Genomic DNA, 24,447 nt, shown 5'->3' with positions numbered 1-24,447 from the left:
GTATAGCATGTGTTCCTATCATTGTTTCAGAGTTTTGTAAGGCCATTCCACTAATGTGAACAATTGATGTGTCCCTAATTTTGTAGGGAATAGATTCTACTCTGTCCTAGTCCGTAAACTTTAATTACTTGGTGAACTATTGACTGACTCATAGTTCAACAAATGGGTGTTTGGATTATTGTGTTAGTACCACTTTAGTTATGGGTACCCTTACCCTAATAAGAAACATGATGTAGTAATGAGAAGGAAAGTTAGGTGTTATTACATCTTGTTATAGGTCAGTGAACAGTTGGTAGTCAATTATTAAACACCACATTCTTGCTTTATATAGAACTCGTGTGATGAAGCAGTACAATTAATCACATGTTTTTGACCTAACAAGTTTCATGAAAGATGGATAACTGTTTAGCACATTGGAAGGATATTATGAGAAACCTCCTAGAAACACTCAATATAGAGAGGGCAATCCCAGGTCACTTAGCCTAAAGACTTCTGGTATAGGTGAACACTTACTCTGCATGTTGTAACGAGCTACTTACGGACAGAGATGCAAATATCTATGTAACAGACTTGTATCCATTTTATGAAAGAAAAAATAAGAATCGGTTCCCATTGTAGAAATTAATTTTTGGTAGGCATTAAATACACAAAGTACAACATTTTCACTGATACTATTAACCTTCTCTTCATTTTTTGCTTTTTCCAGCCCTTGGCACATAAATTGAGTACAAAAATGAAGGTATATATAAATTTGAAGCAAAAATTAAGTATGCAGAGATGAAAACAGTTTATTTTATGGCAGATTAGAAACACACGAAATCATTTGTAGGAATACAGAAAAAGCATACTTCTTCGCTTTCTGAACTATACAAAACACTCAACTAGAGAATTTGATTTCTCCAGGCAGGCAGGGTATTGAAAATCATCATAGGCCACAACAGCAACTTTGAGAGACTGTATCTCCCTCAAACCAGTGATTCCATTGAGTATTTTCTGGACCAACAGTGCTGCAGATAAGCAAGAAAAAAAGATTAGCAGACTGAAATTCAGCATTCTTCAAACAATGATTTTGATGAGGGCATGAACTTTCTGCCAATGTATTCCTTACATAGGAAGAAGGGGATCTGGTCTGTTCTCAACAGTATGTAGTACCCTGTGAAAGAAGTCCAAATCAGAATCTGACTGGCAGTAACAAAACTATTATTTAGTCCAAATTATCTAATAAAGTAACTTAAAGAAAATGAATGGCATACTCCTTGCAAACTGTTGATGCTTCCACTGTATGTTCCAATTCGTCCAATTCTTCCTGCATACAATGTCAAACGTTTCAACCAAGGAAAAGGTTATGATTGCCTGTCAATGGTGCTTAAGCTCAGAAGTTGAGACCATGCAACAAAAACCATTGAAGATTTCCAAGTACGAAAGAAATAGGAATAGATTTACTGAAACTTGATTATAAAAGTTAATGTGACATGAAGAATTTCCAATTAAGCTATTTTTTATGGATTACATAGATATTGGAATCTGTAGCTATTTTTTAATGTGACATGAAGAATTTCCAATTAAGCTATTTTTTATGGATTACATAGATATTGGAATCTGTGCCCTTAATAGATTTAATGAAACTTGATTATAAAAGTTAATGTGACATGAAGAATTTCCAATTAAGCTAATTTTTATGGATTGCATAGATATTAGCATCTGTGCCCTTAAGTCAATCACAACATGTTGAGTAAGCATACGCCTATGTCAGACATGTTGAGTAAGCATACGCCTATATCAGTTACCTCCCTTTGTTAAGCTGCTATGAGCAAGGTGACTCATTCTGTCCAAGTCAACCATAACTTGAACCTGACCCAATTGCACCTCCAGAGATTTGAACCTTGGTGTATGGTGTAACACATCACCATCCTCAACAATAAGCTATTTTGAGTCTTGAAACAAAAACTAGTTCATTGGTTTATGATGTGATTGCAGCACTTTTTAAAAGGAAACTTAGTTCTCTGCAGGTATTTCCAATTTATATTTTGAGATTGAGATTCCCTCAACTCCTATTGTCTGTCAGATGGCTACAATGGAACAAAAATAAAAGGCTGTAAAATCAGCCACCTTTTGCTTAAGCACTAAAGAGAAGGAATTGGACAACATTTTAGTAACTTCTGTGTTGCATTTGCTGACTTACATCTATGCTTATTACTTTAGTTCTGTCCAGTTGAGAGAGAAATTCCTCTTTCTTATCCACATATGGTCAGAGTAGCTGAAGTAAATATGTTGGAAGTCGAAAGTCCTCTTCACATTGAATTACCAAGTCTCTCATCTCAGAATCAGTTGTACACGGTTCAGCAATATTCCAGCACTCCACTTCCAGAAATTTACATACAATAACAGAATGTATTAGATGGTAAGAAAACTCATATTATATCCTCCACTAGCTCAGAGTGACAACTTGAGCCAATGATCCTTCTATAGAGATCCAAGCTACTAGTGACTTGCAAAAATACCAATATAATCTAACTACTAAACCCCCCATTTTCCCAATGCCATCAAGGGGGCCCTAAGATACAGGGTGTAATGGTATTGAAAGAGCAACTGATTTTGTGTTGATTCTCTATATTATAATTTACAATTATCTGATTTAGGGGAAAATTAAAATTCTTGAATGTCTTCAGAATTAGGACATAAAGAAAAAAATTCACTCACAAAAATATGGTCGACTGGACATAAGGCATATGTTTTCAGTGTATAGCAATCTGGTTCTATGTTCTTTCTATTTTTAACCTTCCTAATTTTCCAATCTTCTCAGTCGCTAATAGTTACTGAAAAGGACCTGTGTATTGCTGAGCACCTGAAATTCGTAGGATCTGTTGTTACAGGCAGAAAAATCAAAATTGTCTGTTGCTCATCTTTACTGCCATATTTGTTTGCATGACCTACAAATTCTTAAGTACAAGGATGTTATTGTGGTGACTTTCTCCATGCCTTGCATGATTGCTCTTTCCAAATATTACTATATTATCCTATTTGAGCATTTTCAAATATGTAATTTTATCATGTTTATGACAGAACTCAGAGCAAACTCGACTTGGTCTTTGTTGGAGAATTACGGGTAGAAGTATAGTTACTGGAAGACAAACTCACAATCTTCATATCTCAATCACTATCAACTGGTTCGAACCTATATTTTCCAATGGCATGACATTCTAATTCATATGTAACTCACAAGCCTCAAGTACTAGATAGCTTGGCATAGAACTCAAGCTTAACTTTTCATTTCAACATCTGCTTGTGAAAGGCCATGTGTGCGCTAAAAATATAACATAACATTGAACAACTACTCAAAATAAAGAATATAAATGAATCGGGGAAATTGCTATCAAGGACCGTATGTCATATGTCCCATGAGCATAGACTAAAGGCATGGCAATTACCACAACGCTGGTTTGGAGCTGAACCCTGCCAAGCTTACCCCCTTCCCTGCACTACTGCAGCCCAGAAATTATAATGGGGTCAACAACAAGGCATGTTCAGGTGCAGCCACCGGGTGAATTTTGACAGAGAAGATGCCCCTTAGTCTAGGGTGCTGTTCCTGGGTATAATGCATGTTTGACTGGTGCACTCCTTGACTGCCTCTATAAGTTGAACGATAGTGTTTAGGCTTGCTGCAGAAACTCTCTGTACATAAAAAAATAAAAATACAACAGCATTCAACAACTACTAAAGATAAAGAAAGTAAATAAATTAAGCAAAGTGCTAACAAGGGCCCTATGACATAAGTCTGGCAGGTGTAGCCTAAAGGCAGAGCAACTACCACAGTTCTGGCTGCAACTTTAACCCTGCCAAGCTGGACCCTGCATTGTAGAATCCCAGAAATTATAATAGGGTCAAAGGCAAGGCTCAGCCGGGTGCAGTCTCTGGAAGATTTTTGCTGGACAAGATATACCTTTTAGTCTAGGGTGCCCTTCCTGGTAAAATCCTAATTTTAATGGTGCATTCCCTGACTGCCACCATAATTTGAACACTACTGTTGAGGCTTGCTACCTCTCAAATGTTTCAATAATTGCCAAATCATTTTTTTCTTTTTTATTTAAAATAAAATAAGCCTATATCACAGGACCTTGATACAAATCAATGAACTTCAAACTCTAATAATATCTGAATGACCTCCATGATGTCAGTGATATGACAAAAATCAAATAAATGCCCAACCAATACCAGGAAGGTGTTTCATTTTTGGGATAATAATGAGATCCCTTAAGGGGCAACATCACTCCAATTTTTATACTGCACTTGATCCCATGAATATAGTTACTTCATAAAATGAAAAAAAATTGGAATCTTACCCTAAAAAATTCAGTGACTACTGTTTAGAAGGGAAACTTCCAGCGGCTGTTGTAAGGCTGCTCTGAAAGTTAGAAACACACGTTTAGTAGATCTTTGGTTTTTGGTAATGTTACGTGGAAACCGCTAACAGCCCATAGAGGAGCTGAAAATTTCACATCCCATAAAACTATTTACTGGAAACCCTCTCTGTGGGATCGCTAGGAAATGCCTCCCATAAAGAGCCAGATGCTCAGGGCAGGATTACTTGGTTTACAAACAAAGTTATATCTTTAAACTAGCTATTGCCAATTTTGAAACACATTATCAACTTTACACCAAAGCCAACAACAAAATTTCAACTCCTTACCATGTTAATTTGCATTTTTATTGCCAGAGTGCTGAGTCAACTCTGATTCTTTGGTTTAAATTTAGAAGTATCAAGAATGGGCATTGAAGCCAGAAGATGGAGATCAAGAATTACATAGCCATGTCCTGCTTTCTCCTGCCCATGGTATGAATCTAAGCCTCAATTTGAAACTAGCAGCTGGCCATAAAGCCCCGGCTGTTGAGCTTATTAGGTTTGAGGTAAAATTCAAAAGAATCATTTATCCAATATGGTTCTTGCCATGAACCCAGAGAGTAATTCTGCTACTGAATCAAAGCATGGAATTGGGCAGCAGAGAATGGGTTTTAAAATGACATAGAAGAAAGGTCTAATCTAAGAGAAGACAATTGGGCGGACAAGTTAGACGGGAGCAATTAACAGGCAAGATTACAGGAGGGAGCGTTACTTACCTTCAAAAGCTTGATCTCTTGTTCTAAGCGGTTCAGCTCTGCAATCCTGCGATGCTTTCCACGTAAATCTAGGGTGGTGGTGGGAATTGGCCTGGGCTCCAGCCTTCCTATAAAGGGGATGTTCCTTGACTGATCCTGCATCTCCTATTGCTGTGTGTTTCCTCTCACTTTGCCTGATAAGTATGAATAAGCCAGAACTTTAAGGTTGCTAAATGAGAAGGGAAATCTTGTTCCTGTATGGCAGATCCATCTTTGTTGGGCCAATGAAAGCAATGCAGTAAAAAGAGAGTCCGTGTGGTGAAGGCTATGGCTATTAGAGGGTCAAATTAAAAAATACTGGGCTCCTTGTAAATTTCAAATTGAATGCTTGCCAAGCTGGTGATTTCCAGTTAATTTCTCCGCATCACTTTTGTAGAAGAATCTAGGCACATGCCTGAAACACGGTTCATGGGCTTTTTCCCCTTTTTTTTCTTCCAACGTTAATTAGTTACGAAATACTAAACAGGGTGTTTCAGGGAAGGAGAGGTTTGTGCATTTTCCCCATGTTTGCTTTGGACTTTTGTTGTGAAAACACTCAAACAAAGGGCAAAAGCTATTGTCCTTTTCTAAATGGTTGAGTGAAGGTTTCTTGTTTGGTCACTGATAAAAGGCTTGATAATTTTAGTAAACTGTGAACAACATTTTGTTGTTTATGAAGTATTGACCAAGAATTTTGAGGAAACTCTGCTTTTCAACAAGCTTTTATCAGTTTGAAGCTGGTGAAGCATAATACTTAAATTTTAAGAGCATGGTATTCATGATTGGATGTTATAACTGAAGTTGTGATTTGAGTCTATGATAAGGATCATTTGTAGTTTGTAATTGGCGAAGTTGTGATTTGAGTTCATGATCATTTGTAGTTTGTAATTGGTATTCGTGATGGTGGAAATGATGAAATCTAAATCAATGTTCAAGACCTAAATTGGACGGTCAACTCTATTTGTGAAGTTTATTTTTTGTCACATTATTTATTTATTTTCAATTGTTTTTAAAATTGAAGTGGTATTCATTTTTTTTATTTAATGTTTTGGAATCACTTTCAATTAGTGCTTTCTTTTTTTCCTTTTTCTATAGAGTATTCTACATTATTTATAATTACTATTTTTAAATCCAATACCAAATTTGTAGGTGGTATATTTTTAAATAAAAATCGGTTTATGATATTATTCTAATATATTTTTTATCATGATTTTTTTTTAAGATTCGGTCTATAACTTTTTTAATTATTAGTTTAGAGTGGAATTGGTCTAACTCACTTTTACATGTGGGACTTAAATCTTACATTTTTAAAATAAAAAAATATGTTAAACCTTGTTTGATTTATTTTTATTAATCATTGTAAGCCAACCAAATACGTATATGTTAGTTTGTATCTTGTGGTATTATATTTTAGGACATGCATTAATACATTTGCACATTATCAAAGAATAATTAAAAACCAATGTCATAAGACATTCAAAGACAACTATAGTAACATTTAACATCACATGCATCATCTTAGGCATCCCTACATGTTTGCATACTATATTTGGCCATTATTTCAAAACTCTTGAATTGGCACTTCTAGGGACGTGGTCAAAGGACAATAAATCCTTAATAAGTTCTCATGTAATTCTCAAACAATTCTATAGAAACCACCCCACTGCAAAAATAGGTACGACAAGTCAAGGCACGTTTGCTACTATTGTTGAGTCCCTGCCAGTTTACTTTGTGGGTCATTGATTTTTGCAACATAGATTGGACCTATAGATGTAGATATGAATCGAAATGAGGCATAGTTAGTTTGTAGATTGTGAGGTGCTCATCTAGACAAGGCTCTATTTTACACCGAAGGTGTACCCTATATGAAGTGGAGCGACTCACTTGAAGCATTAAAAGTGCAAATTGATTTAGAAGGGATGCAAGATGATCAAAGTCATCTCGCTCGTCGAATATTTTTTAGTTTTTTGTTCATCGATTTGTTAGTTTTTTTTGCGTTCAATATTTTTTTTGTGTTTCACATCCGTTGTTTCCTTGTAGGTAATGTTGAAAGCACGGATGAACTTTGGTTGTAAAAGCACATTATTATGTACCATGCATTATTATTTATCGTGCCTTAATTGTCAGCCATTTGTGGAATACGAAGATGTAACCTTCAGCATAAAAATTGGACCAATCAATAAAAAATATCTCAAAATCACTTTACATTGTTGCAATGAGTTGACGCCATGTGGCAACATTCTGTGCTCTCATAGAAGGAAATGGGTCCCAAACTTCTAACACTGTAGGGTTGCAAAATTGCCTTTTCTTTACTCAATTAAATATTATCAACTGTCCCAGACACATGCCCTTAATTTAAAAGTATCAAATTTATAAAGTTAATTTATCTTTTTATTAGTTTTTCATATTATTTTTTATTTTTACTTTTAAAAAATTAATTTATAAAAATTGTTAATTTATGTTAATTAGAATTATGTTAAGAAATGAAAAGTTAAATAATTTTAATATTTATATTTAATATTAACAAATATTTAGGCGCTTCCTAACATCATAAGTAAACACAGTAATCTGCAATTTTTCGGTGATATGGGTGACAGTCGGCGATTAGGGGTTTGGGCAGATGTAACATGGGATGATCTGCCTCATACCCTGCAGTCAGTTTTTACCAAGGGCAAGTGGGAGGATAAGGCAATTCCGCCTTCGAAGCCAGTACGCAGCCGATGGTTTAGGCCGGTGTCTCGATACTTTCAGGGGTTTTTTAAAAATCACCGACACTTTCCTCGTAGGCAACTTCTGGTGGCTAATTACACTCGGCGCTCGGATTTTTATGAGCTAGGGTAGTGACAGTGGAATCCAAGGTTGAAAGGGGGGTCTTCTCATGGTAAGAATCGATCATTTGCACAGGTGGTTGGCTCTCGAGAGGTGGCGAAAGAAGCTAGGGTTTCTGTTATGGTACCTGGCAAAACGGGTAATAATGCGACGAAGGCTAGGGTTTAAGTTCTTGCGACTCAAGCGATCGGTCAGGTGGTTGGATCTCGACATACGGAGAAAGAAGCTAGGGTTTCTGGAATGGTATCTGGCAAAACGGGTAATAATGTGATGGAGGCTAGGGTTTCAGTTTCGACGACTCAGGTGCTCGATCAGGTAAATTCAAAACCAAGTGACGCAAGCCCCGTAAAGGATAAGGTATGTGATTCTAATGATCCTCCATCGCAAGTTTGGGTACCAATTTCGTGCATTGATCTCCTCGGATCTTATGTTGATAAAAAGGCTTTTTCCCTTCATTCGAACGCTATTATTGGGGAACTCTGGGGGGATAAGATTTTTTTGTCCAAACCTTTTACTAAATTATAGAAACATTGGGCGGATATTCATTACTTTCAGCTTCTTTCATCAAATTCTTTTATTATTGTTTTCGATTCTCCTGTGTTTCGGGATAGGGTTTTGATTTCTCCTCATCACTGGTTTGGAAAACACTTTCTTTTGGTTATTTCTTGGAAGCCTTTCTTTGTTCCTGCTTGGTCAAATAATAAATTTGCTCCCTTTTGGTTTGGACTTCCTAAACTTCCCTTTGAATTCATGGATCCCGATGTCCTGCAACAAATTGGCAATTCCTTTGGTACTTTTGTCACATTCAGCTTGGATTTTGTGGAGGGTGATGTTCTGGTAAAAATCTGTGTTTTACTCAATCCTGAGACTGTGCATCCCTGTACTTGTAATATCAAGTCTCATGAGGGGATTTGGCGTCAAAATATAGAGAAACTGGATTCCAAGCTTTTTAAATCTCCCCTTATTTTAGATGCCACGTTGTTTAAGGATTTTAAGAAGACTCGTCAGATGTCAGGTCCAATAGATGTTAATGCTAACACTATGTTACAGTTGTTAGGTCCCGGAGACAACTGAGAGGGGGCGGGTGAATCAGTTGTCAAATAAATTCAAACCAAAAACAACTTAACCAATTTAATGCTTAATACCGGTAAACCAGTTCAATATGCCACTAGATAGTTTTAATAGTTAATTGCTATACTGGTAAGGATTAGTGCATGAAACATAAACACAAAGTCATCCACAACACATAACACCAATATTTGTACGTGGAAACCCTGTAAGGGGAAAAACCACGGTGGGAAACCTTACCCACAATCAGATGATACTACTGCAGATAGTAAGTGTACATAAATGGGGTCTACACATGCAGAAAGGCCAAGCGCCTAGAGCTCACTGCTCAATCAAAAAATGGGAGTCACACTGACTACAGTTGGATGGTTAAATCCAATAAGAATGTCCTGCACAAAATAATATCTTCATATGATGGATTCAGTATCTGTGTAGTTCTGATTGTCTTCACAAAAACCCTCCTTCAATCTTCAAATGATGTCTGCGTGTATAGCTCTTCTTATTCTCGCATATATCTTCACACAATCCTTTTTCACATTCCACATTTTGATCTTACAAATAAGATCTTACATTTATACCATAACCTAAGACCAATTTTAGTAGGTTGGCTCTACAAGATATTACAATAAAAATATTTTACAAACAATACAATATCTGATGCAATAACCAATTGAACATGTTGGCTTAATGCATTTACAACAATAATTAATCATCTCCATAGCGTGCCATGCTGATCTGGAAAAGATAAACCTGCCGGTGTAACCCTGGACCTATTTGTTAGTAATAGCAAATATGCAAATATGAATATACCAATAAACAAAACTTAAGGACAAGATGTCCAAACGGTGTCTTCGACATTACCAAGTGTTTTCCATATCATTCCAAGTGTCGGTGATCATTATATCTTGCTGGTGTACCAGATACTGGTGATTGTGCATGAGTCACTTGCCTGCCGGTGAATGTTGTTAATTCTCCAAAGTGCAAGAGTTGATAAGTGTTTAGTAGGTGTTGACATCAATGACAAAACCATACCAAAATACCAACAATCTCCCCCTTTGGCATTGATGGCAACACAAGATGGAAAAACCATCAAAGTGCTAAAATAGAAATGCCAAATACCAAAAACCAACAATCTCCAAAAAGAGTTCATAACCAGAAATCAAAATACAGATACAGAGAGTAATAATTTCTCCCAAACAACAATTTCTCCCCTCGAGAGCAACATGTGTTTTCCTTGTGTTTTTCCATACCAATCTCTCCCCCTTTGACATCAAATGCCAAAGTTACAACAAAACATCTTACCAAGCCAAGTTCATATACAAAATACCAATCAATTCAATATACCAACTACTCCCCCTGAGAAGTAGCTTCCCATCAAAGCTAGAAAAAAGATTTCTCTATTAATTCTGTCGGTTTATGTCAATCATCAACTTCCTAAGTCTCTACCAGTGGGGCTATGACTCCAAGCTGATCTCTGAGATATTCAAAAGTCTCCTTAGGCAAAAGTTTAGTGAAAATATCTGCAATCTGCTCTTTAGTATTCACATAAACTAGTTTTATCTCCTTTGCTTCAACATTTTCCCTTAGAAAATTTAGTTTGATAGAAACATGTTTGGTTTTAGAATGTAATACCGGATTCTTAGATATATCAATTGCTGCAGTGTTATCACAATAGATAGTAATAGGTTCCTTGCATTTTACCCTTATGTCTTTCAACATTTACTTAAGCCATAGTACCTGTGTACAACTAGTTGCTGCTGCAACATATTCTGATTTTGTTGTTGATAAAGATGTACAACTTTGTTTCTTACTCAACCAAGAAACTAATCTGTTTCCAAGAAAGAATGCTCCGTCGGTGGTGCTTTTTCTATCATCCACATCTCCTGCCCAATTTGCATCTATGTATGCACATAATTCAAAGTTTTCATCTCTAGGATACTGTAATCCAAGATTTATAGTGCCTTGTAAGTACCAGAAAATCCTTTTTACTGTTGATTCATGATTTTATCTAGGATTACTTTGAAATCTTGAAACAATACATACTGCATTCATAATATCAGGTCTGGTTTGTGTCAAATACAGTAAACCTCCTATCATAGATTTGTATCTAGTTGGATTAACAGGTGTAGATTCATCCCTTAGTGATAATTTGTCATTTGTTGTCATAGGTGTGCTTACCGGTTTAGAGTTCTCCATCCCAAATTTCTTTAGTAACTCTTTTAAGTATTTGGATTGACTCAAGAATATACCTTTATCAGTCTGTGAAATCTATAATCCTAAAAAGAATTTTATTTCTCCAATCATAGACATTTCAAATTCTTGCTACATTTTAATAGAAAATTCTTTACATAATCCATCTTCTCCTCCAAAGATTATATCATCAACAAATAATTCTATAATCAAGATGTCATCATTAGTTATTTTGTAATATAAATTGTTGTATGCATTTCCTTTAGTAAAACCAATCTTTAAAAGATACTTATCCAGTCTTGCATACCAAGCTCTTGGAGCTTGTTGCAATCCATACAAAGCTTTTTTTAACCTACAAACCATATCATTGTCATCTGTCAAAGAAAATCCATCAGGTTGTTCAATGTACACTTCCTCTTCAAGATCTCCATTTAAAAATGCACATTTAATATCCATTTGATAAACTTTGTAGTTCTTGTGTGCTGCAAAAGCCAAAAACAATCTGACTGCCTCAATTCTAGCTACCGGTGCAAAGGTTTCATTGTAATCAACTCCTTCCTTCTGAGAATATCCCTTACACACTAGTCTTTCTTTATTTCTAACAACCTTACCATCTTCATTAAGTTTGTTTCTAAAAACCCATTTGGTTCCAATTACATTTTTATCTTTAGGCCGAGGAACTAATGTCCAAGTGTTGTTTTTCTCAATTTGTTCTAATTCTTCTTCCATAGCTTCAATCCAAAATTTATCTTCACTTGCCTCATTAACAGATGATGGTTCAATTTGAGAAATAAGACATACCTCTTCTTTTGCCAATCTTCCTATTGTCGTAACTCTAAACTTGTTTCCAATTATCTGATCTTCAGAATGATTTAGTCTTACATACCAGGGTGTCTTTGTTTGTTGTTGTTCCTCAATTACTATGGAATCCTTAGATGATACCGGGGTAGCTGGATCTTCATTCTGTACTGGCGGATTCAGTGTAGGTTCATTTGTCAAAAATTTTGTTGCCGGTTCCGAGTCTATATACCTTGAAGTTCCTCTAAATTGTTCATCAATCTTTACATTTGTACTTTCAACAATTTTCTGCAATCTTTTTTTAAAACATCTATATGTATTGCTCCTAGATGAATAACAAAGAAATATTCATTCATCACTTCTAGGATCAAATTTGCCAATGTACTCATCTCTTCTGATATAACATTTACTTCCAAAAATTCTGAAATACTTAAGAGTAGGAGTATTACCAAACCATATTTCATGAGGGGTCTTATCGATTTCACCTTTGATGTGAACTTTGTTGAATGTATAGACCGTTGTACTGACTGCCTCTCTCCAATATACATGTGGTAGGTTTGTTTCTGATAACATACTTCTTGCTACATCCAAGATAGGTTTGTTTTTCCTTTCAACAACTCCATTTTGTTGTGGTGTCTGAGGTGCTGATAGTTGTCTTCTGATTCCATTTACTTCACAGAATGTATTAAACTCCTTAGATGTAAATTCTCCTCCTTGATCTGATCTTAGACATTTGATTTTCTTACCGGTTTCATTTTCTACCATTGCTTTGAACAATTTGAACTTTCCAAGTGCTTCTAATTTTTCTTTGAGAAAAGTAACCCAGCACATTCTAGAATAGTCATCAATGATTAGCATGAAATATCTATCACCTTGTAAGCTTTTAGTTCTAGCTGGACCACATAAATTAGTGTGAATCAAATCAAGAGCATTATTAGATTTTTCTGGAATACTTTTGAAACTAGCTCTAACTTGTTTTCCAAATTGGAATTCCTTACATACTGTATTCTAAAGGTTTGACAATTTTAGGTAAATCTCTAACTGCCTTAGTAGTACTGATCTTCACCATGCAATCAAAGTTTACATGACAGAGTCTCTTATGCCATAACCAACTTTCATCTATATGTGCAATTAAGCATGTCTTTTCACTGTTATTCAAATGAAAGATATTACCTCTAGTCTGATTACCAGTTGCAATTTCCAAACCAGTTCTATTCATGATTTTGCATTTTCCATTTTTGAATTGTAACTGAAATCCTTTCTCAACTAATTGACCAACACTCAAAAGATTGTGCTTTAATCCTTCAACATAGTAAACATTGTGAGTGTTATGCTTACCATCAAGAGATATTGTACCCTTACCTTTGATCAAACAAGCTTTGTCATCTCCAAATCTCACTAAGCCTCTATTGTATTCTTGAAAGTTCAAGAATTTAACTTTGTCTCCTGTCATATGATGTGAGCATCATGAATCAATGATCCATTCATCCTTTACTTCAACTTTAGCTGCCAAGGTCTGTTCTACCGGTTGAGCAGTAGGTGCTGGTTGATCTTTTGTTATAGCAACAAAAACCCACCCATTGTCTACTGGATCCTCATCAGAATCATCAGTCACACCTTCATCGGCAATGTAACAAGATTTGTCTGTATTCTTCTTGAATCTGTATCTCTGATATTCAAGGTTAGGCTTGTATGTTCTTCTAGCTTCTTCTCTTAGTCTATCATGTCTATCAGGGCATCTTGAAGCCATGTGACCAATCTTATTGCAGTTAAAACATTTAATGGGTGCTTTACCTTCATACTTACTTCCAACTAGATCTTTAGGCATTTTCCTTGCAAATAGTGCTTCAAGTTCTTCAAGTTCTTCATTTTCTTTCCTGTTTTCTTCAAGTTCTCTTGCATAAAAGGCTTGCCAATCAGATTTGTCCAATTATGGAGCAGATGATGTTGATGCTTTAAAGGCCAAATCTATCTTTATAGTAGCAACAAGACCAAATTCTTCAATTTCAATAGCTGAAAGTTTCCCAATTAATGTATCCCTAGTAACTGATGTATTAGGCATTGTTCTTAACTCATTTATAGTAGTGACTTTCATTTTATATGTCGGTGGCAATCCTCTTAAAACTTTTGAAATAATTTCATCCTCACTTAAGGTTCCTCCACAATATTTAATACCCAAAACAATTTCATTTACTCTTTCCATGAAAGCAGAAATCCTTTCATCTTCTTCCATTTTCAGATGTTCATACCTGACCTAGAAGCTTTCAAGTTTTGCAATTTTGACTGTGGAATCTCCTTCATTTATTGTTTCCAAATGATCCCAAATAGCTTTAGCAGTAGACCTATCTGATAGTCCCATGATTTGTTGATCTGATAATGTGCTCAAAAGTGCTTCTCTTGCTTTGCAATCATTTTCCTCATCTTTAGTCAAGTTGGGTGGAGTGGGCTGACTCTGAGTAGGAGCTATATAACCATTCTTTGTAACATCCCAGATGTCTTTTCCAATGCAATTTAGATGTGTCTCCATTATGATCTTCCATATGCCATAGTTGGTTCCATCAAGTTTAGGACTGTCCTTCCTGAAATAGTTAGTAGACATTGGATCTCCTCAAGTTGTTAAACTTCTACAAAAGAGGACTAAGCTGTGATACCAATTGTTAGGTCCCGGAGACAACTGAGAGGGGGGGGGGGGGGGGTTGAATCAGTTGTCAAATAAATTCAAACCAAAAATAACTTAACCAATTTAATACTTAATACCGGTAAACTAGTTCAATATGTCGGTAGACAGTTTTAATAGTTAATTGTTATATCGGTAAGGATTAGTGCATGAAACATAAACACAAAGTCATCCACAACACATAACACCAATATTTGTACGTGGAAACCCTGTAAGGGTAAAAACCACAGTGGGAAACCTTACCCATAATTAGATGATACTACTGCAGATAGTAAGTGTACATAAATGGGGTCTGCACATGCAAAAAGGCCAAGTGCCTAGAGCTCACTGCTCAATCACAAAATGGGAGTCACACTAGCTACAGTTGGATGGTTAAATCCAATAAGAATGTACTGCACAAAATAGCATCTTCATATGTTGGATTCAGTACCGGTGTAGTTCTTGTCTTCACAAAAACCCTCCTTCAATCTTCAAATGATGTATGTGTGTATAGCTCTGCTTATTCTCGCATATACCTTCACACAATCCTTTTTCGCATTCCACATTTTGATCTTACAAATAAGATCTTACATTTATACCATAACCTAAGACCAATTTTAGTAGGTCGGCTCTACAAGATATTACAATAAAAACATTTTACAAACAATACAATATCCGATGCAATAACCGATTGAACATATCGGCTTAATGCATTTACAACAATAATTAATCATCTCCATAGCGTGCCATGTTGATTTGGAAAAGATAAACCTGCCTGTGTAACCCTAGACCTATTTGTCGGTAATAGCAAATATGCAAATATGAATATACCAATAAAAAAAACTCAAGGACAAGATGTCCAAATGATGTCTTCGACATTACCAAGTGTTTTCCATATCATTCCAAGTGTCGGTGATCATTATATCTTGCCGGTGTACCAGATACCGGTGACTGTGCATGAGTTACTTGCTTGCTGGTGAATGTTGCTGATTCTCCAAAGTGCCAAAGTTGATAAGTGTTTAGTAGGTGTTGACATCAATGACAAAACCATACCAAAATACCAACAACAGTCTCAGCAGTTTATTAATAGTACTGGGAAAAAATTGAATAAAGATGATGCTACTTTTCAGTTGAATTTTAATCAGGTTACTGTTTCTCCTTCCATGAATAAATCAATAAAAATGACTGAGCCAATTTCAAACTTTACTAAGAAGGATTATGGGAATATTTTAAATTCTCTGGGTGCTATTGATAATTCTAAAAAGAATGTTCTCTCTCCTTTCGAATCAGTAGCATTAGACACTTCTAAAATAGGTAATTCTGGCAAGGTTTCTGAAGTAGAGATTCCGTCTAACTTTTAGCTTCCAATACTTCTGGTCTTGGCCCAGAAACTCTAGACAACGAATTAAATCTAGGTTTGAATGAGTTTCTCGGAGTAGTGGTGTCGGATATAGAGTTAGTGCATTAGGTGAATGAGCTTCTGGATAATCATGCCCCCAAAGGTGGGATGGAGGCAACAGATAGGGTTATTTGCGCTATTGATATCGATTTAGGTGAAATTAAGTCTTCCCTTCTTGTCGTTACAACTGCAAATCCTTTTGAGATTTTGGCTACTAAAGATTTGGGTACGACTGATAAACCGACTATTTCTTCCCCATTATAGAATGTTAAAGACTTGCCAATTGTGCTAACCTCTTTGGTTTTGTCCCCTCCTTTTGGTTCTCCTAGAAGAGGTAGGCCTCCTAAAAATGTTTAAACTAAATTAGAGATTGTTGCTAGGATATAGAGGACTTTGTCCCTTTCCCCCAGAGTTGGTAAGGGGAAGAAATCACTCTCCTTAGGTAATCGGAAAAAGGGTAAGCTACATTTGTCTAGTCCTCCTGTGACTAGGTCTGGGACAGTTAAGAGGAATTTGTAGAAGTGCTATAAAGATAGCACTAAATCTCTAGCTATTGAGAAGAGGGGAGTTTCGACCTCCCCTCGAGCTCAATGAAGCTTATTTCCTGGAATGTTAGGGGCTTAAATGCCCCTAACAAGAGATGCTTGATTAAGTCCCAGTTGGATTTAATCAAGTGTGATTTGGTTATGCTACAGGAAACGAAATTGTCTAAAGAGTCTACTGATGTGCTTTTTTCAACCTAGAAAAAGTGGAATTCTCTATCCTGTTCTTCTTCTGGTGCTTCTGGAGGCTTAGCATTACTATGGAATTCTTATAACGTTGATGTGCAATTGGTCTCCTCGACAGTACATTGGATGTTGTTCTTGGTTACCAGTAAAATTTCTAGGGTTAATATTTGGTTGTTCAATATTTATGCTCCTTCTGGGATTCAGGGAAAAAAGATGTTATGGAGGGACTTGAGTAGGGTGGCTTCTCCTCTGAGATAGGGGTCTCTTGTTGTTTTTGGAGGAGACTTTAATGCTATATTGGATCCTAGTGAAAAAAGTGGAGGGATTTTTCCAAATAAAAGAATCATGGAGGATTTTGGGAATTTCATCCTCCACATGGGTCTTTTTGATTGCCAATCCCAAAATGGGATTTTTACTTGGACAAATATGAGAAGGGATTTCTCACAAATAGCAGAAAGATTAGACCAGTTCTTACTTTCAGAAAATTGGCTGCAGTCGGACCTTGAGTTTTTTTCCTCCATTTTGCCTATGTCAAGATCTGATCACTATCCGATTTCTCTCTGCATCTTGGAAGACAAGGCTCCCTTTTGGTCTCCTTTCAAATTCAAGCCTATGTGGTTCAGGGATGCCTCCTTCTTACCTCTCCTTAGAAAATGGTGGGAGTCCGCTCCCTTCTGTTCAGGGTCTCTCATGTTTCAGCTTGTCAAGAAGGTAAAGTTCTTAAAAATGAACATTAAAGAATGGAATATTTCACATTTCAAAAATATTTTTCATGAAAAACAGAGAATTTGGGATATGATTGAAACTCTTAATAAGCATGTGCTTGATCATGGTATGGTTCCTTGGGTGTTTGATGAGTTAAAGTCTATAAGAATGGACCTTGAAGAGATTCTGGCTAGGGAAGAGATATTTTGGAGACAAAAGTCTAGAGAAGTATGGTTGTCCGATGGAGATAGAAATACCAAGTTCTTCCACTCTTCTACTAAATTAAAAAGGAGTAGGAACAAGATTTCTTGTATAGAGGATTCTTCTGGGAATGTGCTTACAGAGCCTGAGGAGATTGTTGTGGAGGCAGTAAGTTTTTTTAAGGTACTACTATCTTCTGAAGGTGGCAATTTTAAAGATGATTTTATTTTAGATATACCATCTTTAGTTTCTTCAGAGGATAACAAGATGTTGATGTCTCCTTTTTCCCTTGAGGAAGTTAGATTGGCAATTTTTGCTATGAGTCCTGATAAGGCTCCGGGTCCGGATGGGTTAACCCCTTTATTTTTTCAGAAGTGTTGGGATTTTGTGGGTAGAGATCCGCTCTTATCTCTTGAAGAATGTAGGAGAAATAGGTCAATTTTGAAGGAACTTAATACCACGATGGTTGCTATTATTCCAAAAAAGGAGATTGTTAAATCTTTTGCTGATTTTCGTCCTATTGCTCTATGTAATACCTTATATAAGATTTTCACTAAGGCAATATCCATTCGGCTATCCAAAATCCTTCCTAAACTAATTTCGGTGGAACAAGGTGGCTTTGTACCTAACAAGGAGACTCCGGAGGGGGCTATTGTGGCTCATGAGGTTCTACATTCTATCTCCATTCAGAGATTCCTAACCATGATCTTGAAGTTAGATATGATGAAGGCTTATGATAGAGTGGAATGGCGAGCATTAGGACTTGTTTTGGAAAAATTAGGTTTTTCTAGGGCTTGGATTAAATGGATTAATGCCTGTATCTCTTCTGCAAGGTTCTTGATTTTAATTAATGGATCCCCTTGTGGTTTTTTTTCCTCCTCTCAAGGTTTAAGACAGGGAGATCCTCTTTCACCATTTCTATTTATACTTTTAGCCGAGTCTTTTAGCTGGGCTATTAAGGCTACGAAATTGAAAGAACTTTGGTTGGGGGTCAAAATCCTGAGAGTTCCAGGCTCCATATCACATTGCCTATTTGCAGATGATACCTTGTTATTTGGTCAGGCATCTATGCAGGAAGCTTTAGTCATGAAAGAAATTATCCAGTATTATGCTTCATTTTCAGGACAGAAAGTGAATACTGACAAGTCAAAAATCTTCTTTCTAAATACCTTGCAATTCATCCAAAATAGATTATTGTCCTTTTGGGGTTTTGAGCCTAGCAATCTTCCATGTACTTATGGGTTTTAAGCTTTTGGGATAAAATCATTTTTGTCATCTCAAAGAGAATTCTTTCTTGGAATCACAGATGGTTGATTTTAGTTGGGAAAATTGTTCTTATCAAATATGTGTTGAATGCAGTTCCTATTTATCTCATGTCAGTGTTAAAATCTCCAAAGGGTGTGTTGGTAAGCTTACAGGATACTTTGATGTCCTTTCTCTAGAGTAGCAATAAATATGGAAGAAATAAACTTCCTCTAGTGGCCTGGGATAAAGTTTGTTTGCTTAAGGAATTAGGGGGTACAGGGATCAAAAATCTGGAAAAACAGAATTTGGCTTTAGGGGCTAAACTGGTTTGGAATTTGTATGAGAAATCCGGGTCTTTCTAGGCACAAATTATGTTTGCCAAGTATCTTAATAATGGTCCTAGGGAGTATATTTTTTAGATTTCTAACTTACCTTTAGGATCAGTTATGTGGAACTTCATATGTAAATGCAGATCTATTATTTTGCCTAATCTCTCCTGGATTGTCCATAAAGGCACAAAGGTTAGATTTTGGGAAGAAAGGTGGAATGGGCACCCTCCATTACGAAGCCTAAGGAATTGGTCTCCCCTGATATCTATTCTTTCTTCCCTTTGGGGAACCTTTGTGGCAAATTATTTTGACATAATACATAGTGGAAATGTGAGGTTGGCTAAATGGAAATCTATTGATTTTTTGGAGATTGATCAAGAGGACGAACTGGTTTGGACTAAAAATATTTCTGGCAAATACATGGTGAAGGATGGCTATAATTCCCTTATGAGAAAGAATGATCTTTCTTCTTGGCATGATAAGATTTTTTGGCACTCGGCCTGCTTGCCAAAAGCTGGTGCCTTTGCCCGGTTGGCAGTTCAAGATAGGGTTCTTACATGTATGAGGTTGGATAGGCTGGGTATCATTGTTGCCTTCACATGTGTGTTATGTCATAAAAACTTGGAATCCTCTTCCCATCTCTTTCTGCATTGCGACTTCACATATCAATGTTGGCAGTGGTTGTTTCATAAATTGAATTTGGCTTTTGTGATGGGAAAAGATCTGGTTACCTTTTTTAGTTCTTGGCCACTCTTGTTTACTTCATCCTTTTATGCGTGTTTATGGGTTATCTATTTTAATCTAGAATATTTGGTTAGAGCGTAATAACAAGATCTTTAGAAACACTAGCTCTTCTCTTCTAGAGGTCTTATTGAAAATTGAATTGTCCATTTCTGAGGTTGCTTTGTCTCATATAAGCAATAATTTGGAAAACCTCACATCCTTCTCACATTGGGATAGTAGGGTGACTAGATTTTGGAGTATGTTATTTGCCCTTCCCTCTCATGGATCAATTTTGAAAAAGGGCGATGCCTTAAATAAAAGAAAATTGGCCTCTTGGAAACCTCCTCCTCTTGGTAAATTTAAGTTGAATTTCGATGGAGCCTCTCATAGAAATCCCGGTTTGGCTGGGGTAGGTTGGGTAATTTTTGACCATCATACTCGCATTATTCATGCTAGGTGTCATGCAATTGGTATTCAAACTAATAACTTTGCTGAATTTAAGGATTTGTCTTTGGGTTTGGAGTTGGCTATTTCCCTGAGTATTAAAGACCTTATCATTGAAGGGGATTCATTGGTGATCATTCAGAGTGTGTTAAAAAGGAACTCTCATTGTTGGCAGCTACAATATCTTCTTGATCATATTCTCTAGCAATTGGAATTTTTTGATTCTTTCTTCATTACTCATTGCTATAGAGAGATAAATAGGGTAGCAGATTTTTTGGCTAATCTAGCTATTGACAGTAATGCTAACCTACGTGATGTAAGTTTGGATGAATTTCCTATTTTAGTTTTGGAATACTTGCAATGATATGAGGTTTTCTTGGTATCTGATTTTTGAAAATTGCCTCTCTTTTGCCAGTCGGGGTAGGCATGTTTATTGTTTATGTTCAACTGGTAATGTGGCTCTGTATGTGGGAATATGTTCTCTTATATATAGCTTGGTTTCAAGCTGACATAGGCAATAAGGGTGGCTATGTTTATTGGCCATTAGAGTGGCAGCTCGGTTGTGTTCTTATTTACTTATAAAGTCTTTTTGAGTGGTGGCTTGATTTGTTCTTACTTTATCTCAAGTCTTTCCAAACCGTTCTCGCATGAGGGGTTTTCATTTTGTGACACAATAATTGTGTCATGCTCTGTCCTTTCAAATGACAATTATTGTTGTACTATTTTTTGGATTAGGTGGTGATATTTTGGTACTTCTCACAGGGGTGATAATAAGGAACAATCATTATTTATTTGTTGGTTTAATTCGGATCAGCCGAGATACATCACTTGGAATAATTTTTTTGGATACTTGGCCTTCACACGAGCGGATTATTCATTATTGTGTAAGGTGGTTAATTAATATAGGTTGTTTGGCTTAGTTTTTGATCAGCCGAGATGCATCTCTTGGAATGATTTCTTGGATACTTTGCTTTCACATGATCAGATCATTCATTATTGTGTAAGGTGGTAAATTAATTTAGAAATTAGCTGCTTTTTAGCCTCGGCTATATATTATTTTTTGGTGCAGATTTCATTTAACAGCTGTGTCAAAGGTAACTTGGTGAGTATTTCTCATTGTGGGAAAGGTAATTTCTTCTTATGTCTATTACCTTCTGATTTACCATGTTTCATTAGATTCTCCAGAGGAAGACATTGTTGATAATTATGGGTATGATTCTGAGAAGCTTGGGAGAATTTTTGTTTTGCATAATTTGGAGTTGGAGTCTAAAATTTGTATGGTGGTGGGGAATCGTTGGTTGCTTTCTCCTTCTTTTATCTCTTCTTCAGAAGTTTTGTCTCATTTTTTAACTATATGTTATGATCTTTTGTGGGATAAGACTCTAGTCCAACTTATTGCATCAAAATTTGTGGCTCCTCCATTGCTTGATATGCATTATCTTGGGTCAGCTTTGGATTTTTATAACTTTGATATGGGTACTCTTCCTTATGGGGGTTTCCTTTCTGTTCAAGAGATTTTGGAGAATGGATTTTGTGGAGAATTGCTTTTTGAAATTATAATGGGCCTAATTTGTGATACTATTGATGAAGCATTAAAAGCTGTGGAGAGGTTGCTTGAATTCATCTCTCCTCAGGTTTTGACTAGGGCACGTGATGTGTTAATTGGCCTCCATGCTCTGATTAATTTCTATTGTATTTCATCTGCTACTCCTCTCCCTGTAGTCCCGATACAGGCTCTTGTTCCTGATGATGTTCGGCCTACTCCACCTGTGGAAAGCTCGAGTAATTGGTTTATGGCTATTTGATTACATGTTTTTGCAAGTATCTCTTACTCTTTTTTGGCAGGCTGTCTATGGGATGTTGGATTTGGAAACCACATTGCATTAATGGTGCAGGTTTTTGGGCGATTCTTCTTGGCTCAATTTTTTGACTCCCCTTTGGTACAAATTTATGGGCTCCTTGGTGTCTTGGCATGATCTTCTTGAGGAAATAATTTTTATGATGTCCACTTTTTGTAATCTACTTCTGCTCCCCGATTGATAACAGCTGTTGGGCTCCTGGTTCTTCTCGAGGAAACTTTTATATTTTGCAACTCTTCATTTTGTAACCAACTGAGTTATAGTCAGTTGAGGATCTTTTGTATCTGGATATGTCCTAGGGGACCTCTATATATAGGTCAATTTGTATGGGTTGGATGGGATTTCAGATCAGCTGGATCCAACTATTTTGTAAGGGTAGATTAGTTCTTTGGTTTACATGTAAGGCAACAACTAGAGGTTTTTTTGCGGGTTCTTTCCTGCCAGTATGCCTTTTGAACCCGATGTAAAAATTTCTAAAATTAATAAAAAAGTTTAGTGGCTTGGCCACTTTTATGGAAAAAAAAATATATTAACAAATATTGAGATTTAATATATTCATAATGCTTTTACATATTTTAAAATTTAAATTAGACAAATATATAAAAATATTTTTAATAGTTTTTAGATTTTTTTAAATCTGTTAATTATGAAATGATTATTGAGTCATTGAATTTGTTTAATTTAAATGTAATAAATTTGGAAAGCTAAATTACCTTTTTCTATTGTGTAATTAATAGTTTAATTCTTAATAATTATTTTTTATTAAAAAAATTAAAATGTATAAATTTTGTTAATTAGAAAAATGTTAAAAGTCACCAATTCATAAGCCTATGCTCTTTCTCCCTTTCTCTTCCTATATATCTTTATCTCTCCTATCTCCCTCTCTCCATCGATGCTATTCCCCCCCCCACCTCTCTCTCTCTCTCTCTCTCTCTCTCTCTCTCTCTCTCTCTCTCTCTCTCTCTCTCTCTCTCTCTCTCTCTCTCTCTCTCTCTCTCTCTCTCTATCTCTCTCTCTCTCTCTCTCTCTCAATTCATAAGCCTATGTTTCGAAGCTATCACTTATCCATTGAAAACATTGTTGTACAATCATCATTTGCTAAATGGCCTACCTATTGACCTCATATATTGCATAAATGTATACAAAAAAAAGATCTAATGTTTTCTAATTCAACTCCCACACCTGTTTGTGTACCCGTTGCACACCAAGGTGCAATTGCTAGTTTACCATGTTGGTGAAACACTTTCTAACATCTTTTGAAGAAAATAAAAAGGAAATAAGACCAATAACATAAAGATAATACACATAGACAAATACCATTTATCTTAAATCGCCTTGCTCCTCATTAAAGTAGAGTGTACCCTTCATCCACTTGTTTTGTTCTCTCAAAAGCTTGCTTGTTTGCTTCATTGTGATAGATTATAATGTGGATTTCTCAATAAAAAAAATAACATAGTAAAGGTATGATGGAGAATTTTTATAGAAAAATTGGCAAAATGTACTTACTTGCAAATAACTTGATATTAATAAAGGGTGGAAGTTTTTATTTATAGATCCTTGGTGTGAGGAATGGAGGTTTGAGAGCAACCAAAGGATCAAGGGCTAATAATAAATGAGATCTCTCAAGCAAGAGGAAATGGACAAGTGTCATGAAAAGGGTTTATTGAAAATAGTGGCTAATGATGGTATTGGATAAATAAAAGGGATATTTTGCTAAGATTTTTAAAAGAGATAATATTTGACATTTTTTCTACTCCAAGGGGACAAGAATTCAAATTGGGATTTACTAGAAAGAGGAAGATTTCCCCATTTGTCTTAAGTGGATTTACAAGGGATGAGATGGAGAATTGTTGGAGTATTGTGCTTGCTTGCACATGCGAAGAGAGAAGGAAAATGTCACGTGATGGAAATTTAGAAGGTTAGTAGAATATTTAATGAGGAAAAGGCTAATAATGATTTAAGAGGGATAATTATTTAACTTATCATGGATTAATTAATTAGAACTAGAAAATTTATTATGTGGGGACTATGGTTGAATTAATTAAATTAATCAACCTGGGAAGAAAAGGGAAATGCACAATTATTTAAATATAATTTAATTAATCATTGGGGTGGATAATAATAAATTATTTAATTAATT

At 35.9% G+C, this 24,447-nt stretch overlaps 1 protein-coding gene across 1 annotated transcript; it reads right to left on the bottom strand.

The window, feature by feature from the left end:
• Positions 1-721: 721 nt before the first annotated feature.
• On the bottom strand, positions 722-5,719 carry LOC131027212 (guanine nucleotide-binding protein subunit gamma 2). Its single transcript, XM_057957217.2, has 4 exons — positions 5,116-5,719; positions 1,254-1,306; positions 1,109-1,153; positions 722-1,007 (listed from the first exon to the last, which is right to left on the bottom strand). Exons 1-4 carry the CDS (start codon positions 5,254-5,256, stop codon positions 926-928), a joined length of 321 nt encoding a protein of 106 aa, XP_057813200.1. The 5' UTR covers positions 5,257-5,719; the 3' UTR covers positions 722-925.
• Between the last annotated feature and the right edge of the window lie 18,728 nt (positions 5,720-24,447).

Source organism: Cryptomeria japonica, chromosome 2 (assembly GCF_030272615.1).
Source record: "Cryptomeria japonica chromosome 2, Sugi_1.0, whole genome shotgun sequence".
NCBI lineage: Eukaryota > Viridiplantae > Streptophyta > Pinopsida > Cupressales > Cupressaceae > Cryptomeria > Cryptomeria japonica.
The sequence above is the reverse complement of the archived record's forward strand: the minus strand, read 5'-3'. Positions and strand labels throughout refer to the sequence as shown.

Excerpts from the sequence above, each read along its gene's own strand:
- LOC131027212 (XM_057957217.2), bottom strand. The coding sequence starts at position 5,256 with ATGCAGGATCAGTCAAGGAACATCCCCTTTATAGGAAGGCTGGAGCCC. Across the intron at positions 1,154-1,253 it reads GCATCAACAGTTTGCAAGGA|GGTACTACATACTGTTGAGA; the intron begins GTATGCCATTCA and ends CTTCTTTCACAG. Across the intron at positions 1,008-1,108 it reads CCAGATCCCCTTCTTCCTAT|CACTGTTGGTCCAGAAAATA; the intron begins GTAAGGAATACA and ends GCTTATCTGCAG.